General features: G+C 34.1%; 1 protein-coding gene across 1 annotated transcript in view; it reads left to right on the forward strand.

Moving 5' to 3' along the window:
* The window catches only part of LOC122260892 (cation-dependent mannose-6-phosphate receptor), an 8,423-nt gene that overhangs the window by 2,283 nt on the left and 1,140 nt on the right, over window positions 1-5,000 (forward strand). The window contains exons 3-6 of the mRNA XM_043028346.2: window positions 51-169; window positions 341-431; window positions 722-943; window positions 2,586-5,000. The exon at window positions 2,586-5,000 is cut by the window's right edge and continues 1,140 nt beyond it. Coding sequence (XP_042884280.2) covers window positions 51-169; window positions 341-431; window positions 722-943; window positions 2,586-2,645 — 492 coding nt within the window. The 3' untranslated portion in view covers window positions 2,646-5,000. The remainder of the gene's footprint in view (window positions 1-50; window positions 170-340; window positions 432-721; window positions 944-2,585) is intronic.

The following is a 5,000-nucleotide window of genomic DNA, read 5'->3' on the forward strand; positions in this document are numbered from 1 at the left end:
ACATAATGTGATCCCTTATGAACTAAGATCTCTTTATTTTCTGTATTCAGGTATGTCAGTCCAGTATCTTAGGAACTATCAATATTGGAAAACAGAGTCGTGCAAAATTTCACTTTGATAATTCAACAGACCATTGGATACTCTCATACTACAATGACAATGGAGATAGGTAAGTGATGACAATGCTTCCCTCAAATATTTTAGTGCTTATAATTATATACTAATAGCAGAGATAAGGATTTCTCCGTGAATAACTTACGTTAACTTTTAATGGCATAAACTTCCGCAAAGCACTAAAGCATTAACATACATTTATATATTTCTTTACTTTCTATGACAGGCTGTCAAACGTGATTTTACAGTGTACTGATGGTGATGATGATGTTCTTGAGGTGTTTGGAGAAACAAAAGGCCAACATAGGAGTGTATATGTGAGTTGAATATTTATATGAAACATCCAGTTTTATTTTTCCTTGGACTACAACAGTTGTAAAATGGCTTTTCTATTCATTTCCTAGATCTTAGAAATGAGTAAATGTGTCAATTTTTATTCCGGAGTAAGCAAAATTCATTGTTTGTTTATCAGCTCAAGAGGCTAGTATCATGCATATAGTATTCAAATATTAGAAGAAAAAAACCCTCCTGAGTGCATAATCAACACATTGGCAGTCTATACAAAATATTCAGAATTCTGAAAAACAAATAACTTCTTTCTCCTCAGAACATGACTCTGAAATCCAAGTGTGCGTGCATAGGGGGGTGCCTGACTCCAATCCTCCCCCATGGCATGTCTGTTGGGTCACTGTTCTTGCTCTTGCTCCTCATCTTCATATGCGTGTACCTGACAGTGGGATACTTGTACCGTCGCTTTGTCATAGGTGCGCGGGGCATCGAGTTACTCCCGCACTTGAGCTTTTGGATGGACTTTCCATATCTTGTACAGGTACATTTATATTGTTCTTGTAATTTTTTAAAAAGTTTTTTGCTTATTTGAATGTTGCTTTCTTATTGTTTGTTTGTTTATTTACAGATTTATTAATTGCTTGTTTTTTTTACATATTTATTTATTGCTTTACTTGTTTTACTTACAGATTTATTTTTTACTTATTATGTTTATAGTTGAATTTGATTGGCCACTTACTAAATTTGAGTATTTGACCATTTTTGAATATTTGTCAGTTCAGTTATTGTTGTTGTTATTACTATTGTTGTTACTATAGTTATCAGGAGTTTCCAGGCTTCCCTCTAAAGGAAATCCATTTTTATTGGGGTACCCCCATATCTTTTGAGAGGATTTGACATTATAGTGTTTTTCAATTGTCTAAACTGGCCAGATGTTTGTCTGTGTTCTCTTGTATATTTTTATGTGCTAAATGAGGGTTGAGGTTTTCTTTTGTCTTCTCAAGGTAGTAATGTTTTAGTGCTGCCTATGAGGAGCAGTTGGTGGCAAAACTTGTTTGCTTCTTTGTGCTTGTGTTTTGTTTTGTTTAGGTGGATATGATTATAAATGGGAATATAGATTGAGTAATGTAGTGAAGGTGAATGTGTTGATATCAAATGCAGCATTGTGTATTGCATTTGTTATGAATTTTATTCCCTTTGTATTAGGGTGATACTGTAGGGTGAGGACTTTTGTGGCTTTGTTGAATATTCAAAGTAAATTGTTTTGCATGGTTTGTTGGTTATGTAGTTGTGGTTTAGATATGACCAGGACATATTCTGGAGTAGGAAAGTTTAGCATTGCTATAATGTTGGGTGATTTGTGCATTATCTGCTGTGTTAATATTGTAGGTGGTGTTGGAGTTATTGATGGTCTTGGTTGTGGTGTTTGATATTTGTGTTTTATTGTTTTTTGTTTATATTGGAGGTTGTGAGTGTTCTTTAGTTTCATGGCTGGTTCTAATCAACTGCCTTCTGTGATGATGTGCACCCACATGTGGGCTTGTGTAGTGAGGTCTGAGGTTAGTTTCAGCTCGTAATCAGAAGAACTCAGTGGCTGTGTCATTAACACATTAACCCTCTCTGGACGGGTGGTACAGTACTGTACCACGCATTCAAAAGCCCAGTGGCCGGGCGGCACAGTATTGTGCCAGCCATTTAATTGATTTAGGCCTAATAATTCGAACGCCCCGGCATTGGGACATTCAGGGCTGGAATGCCCCCGTCGTAAGTGGGTTAATACTGGTGACATGCAGTATCCAATATGTTTATTTTTTATTTTTTTTTTTTTTTACACATAGCTAGTTCCACAAGTGCAGATATAATGCACTCCTGGTATCAACAGGAGTGTCTTGATAGAAAAACTAGTAGTGAGGCTATCTCTAGGGGCATGTGGGTCTGTTTGAGTACCAGGAAGATTTAGGTCTGCTTTATTGCCTTGTAGGAATTTATATTCTGATTGTGAGTTGATTACTTATATCTTTGATGCTAATTTTGAGATATGTATATCTATATCATTGTTATTATTATTATTAGTAGACGTAGCATTGTTATTGTTATGAGCATTATCATAATTATTGTTGATGTAGAACTAAAGAAAGTTAATGGCTAATAGTAGTAAATATTTAATTTTTGTTTTCTTTCAGGATGGATTATTTTTCCTGCTGTATTGTGGAAGGAGAGATGTTACTTATGAAAGAATATGAAGGGAAGCATTATTTTTTCTGAAGTCTGTAAGTGGGACACCATGTGACATATATATTTGGTGAAGCTGTTTTTTTCTTACATCTATTAAATTGCTGATGTCAGGAGTGCATGTATTTATGCACAATCAAGTATAGATTTGTTTGAATTTTCTTTACCATAGATGGTTCCACAGCACTTATGTCATCAAGGAGTCAGTTAACAGACCTATCTGGTCTCACCTTTTTACTCCATTCCTTGAATTTTCAGGGAAAAAAACTTTTCTTTATATTCTTATTTCTCTTGATGATAACATTATGAAAAGTAATTTTAATATCAACATTGATGTTAAGACCAATGAAAATAGTAATAGAAGTAATCTTTTTTTCCTAAAAATTCAAGGAATGAGGTAAACAGGTGAGATCAGGTAGGCCTTCTAAATGATTCCTGGATAAATAAGCACTTGTGGAACCAGCTATGTTTAACCCAATAACAATGGGGGAAGTAATTCAAGCATGCAGGCCTAATGCCTCCAGCTATTTGCCTGCCCTGACACTCGATGACATGGTGTGCCAGCCATACAGAAAGCCATGACATGATATGTCCCCGACATTAATTGCTGCCACCACATGACGTGATAACATGTCACCCAGTGTTAATGGGTTAAAAAAAAGTAGTAACAATAACAATAGATAAAGGAAGGTGGTCAGTGAATGCCCCTGGCAGTAGTGGATTGAGCCACAACGGGGTAAAACATGGTCAGAAATATTGAGATTAGAACCATCCAGATTTTGTTATTACCAGACTGTTCTCTACAAATTGTATATGGTTATTTTGATCATATGGATAGGATGAGTAAGCTATTGATTGTCAAAGTGAGTTTTTACATCATAGAATGTTTATTATATGGCTTTTGCTGAGGCATTGTGGATGATGTTCACTAATGTTTAAAAAGACAGAAGAGTTACTCCTCAAATTAAAGATTTTTATTTTTCACTTCTTTGATAAATTACTTATTGACACTGAGATGGTTTTTATGTCCTGTGAAAGGATGGGGAGTTCACTTTATGAGGAGGCCCACTTTTGTAAATGAAGATTTGATATGGCATCAGCATTGTTCATTTATATAATCAATAATTTGTTACCATTTCAAGTGGCAAAATTATCTTGAGTCATCATTACAAATAAGAGAATATGATTCCCTCTTATCACATAATGAAATTGACAGGAAGAGTTATAGCTGTAAGTATGAATACTCAGACAGATGATCTCTCGTGAGTCAATGCTAATGGCCTTAGATGTTGGCAGGGCAGAACATTTTTAATGATCAAATTAGAAATCTCAGTTCAGATTAAAAGTGGTGCTTAGCTTTAAAAGTTCTAAAACATAAGTACTTAATGTTTGTATACAGTCACCTGGCCTTTGTAGTGGTTGATGAAGAGTTAGCCATTAATCCATGGTTGATCACTAAATTTTTGGAGGATTTTTAGATTTTCTGTTTAAATGGGGCTTGGGAATTCATTTTTATGTTGAAGAATGACTGCTATTATTGTGAAAATTGCAAATTATGGCATATGAGATAGAGAACTTATTTTAGGTAATATACTATTCTTTGTAAAATAAATGTAGGTTTACTTGTTATATAGATGTAGAGGAATTTTGTATTGGAAGTATTTCACCAAAAATGTTAAGCAAAGTCTGTATTTAAGCAAAGCATGCAGTTGTATTTCATTTTTTGTTAAAGGTTTCAGTTCCACCGGTTTCAAATTTCTGGCACTACACCAATTTCTGCTTTGAAGTAATTGCTGTATTTAGTCTAGGACATTAGGAAAATATCAAGAAATTGACCAATGCAAAGCCCCCTTTTTATAATTGCTGTGATTGGAGTAGAGGAGGAGCATGAATCACACATCAGAATTATTTTGTCAAGCTGTAGTTGTGTTTTGATTATAAGGAATAGTGAAGGGATTGTGTGATGTGATCAATAATCCTGTTGTTAGGGTTATGGAGGCCTTATTCAGGTTTAATTGCTCTCAGATGGCTTACTGAAAGAAGATGGATTTTTTTTTATTATAAAAATCATCTATGGCAGTAGTGTTACTTTTATACAGATGAAATATTTTTATGTGTTTGTTAAGAGAAATTACTATTTTTTTCATATGAATGTTACATCAGAGTTATTGTGAATATTCAAGGGATTGTAATTGTTAATACTGCTGTATCGTGACTTACTTGGAAAATCCATTTCATGTGAAGTGTTGGTAAACAGAATATGATATTATGAAGGAATTATTTCTGAATTATTGAACAAACATTGTGTAACTATATAATGATATGGAATGGATTTGTATTTTTGTATCAGTTGGGTTGTGATGTAT

The sequence above is a fragment of the Penaeus japonicus genome, unplaced genomic scaffold (genome assembly GCF_977035675.1).
Source record: "Penaeus japonicus unplaced genomic scaffold, GWHDUDI00000001_assembly GWHDUDI00000014, whole genome shotgun sequence".
NCBI classification, from domain to species: Eukaryota; Metazoa; Arthropoda; class Malacostraca; order Decapoda; family Penaeidae; genus Penaeus; species Penaeus japonicus.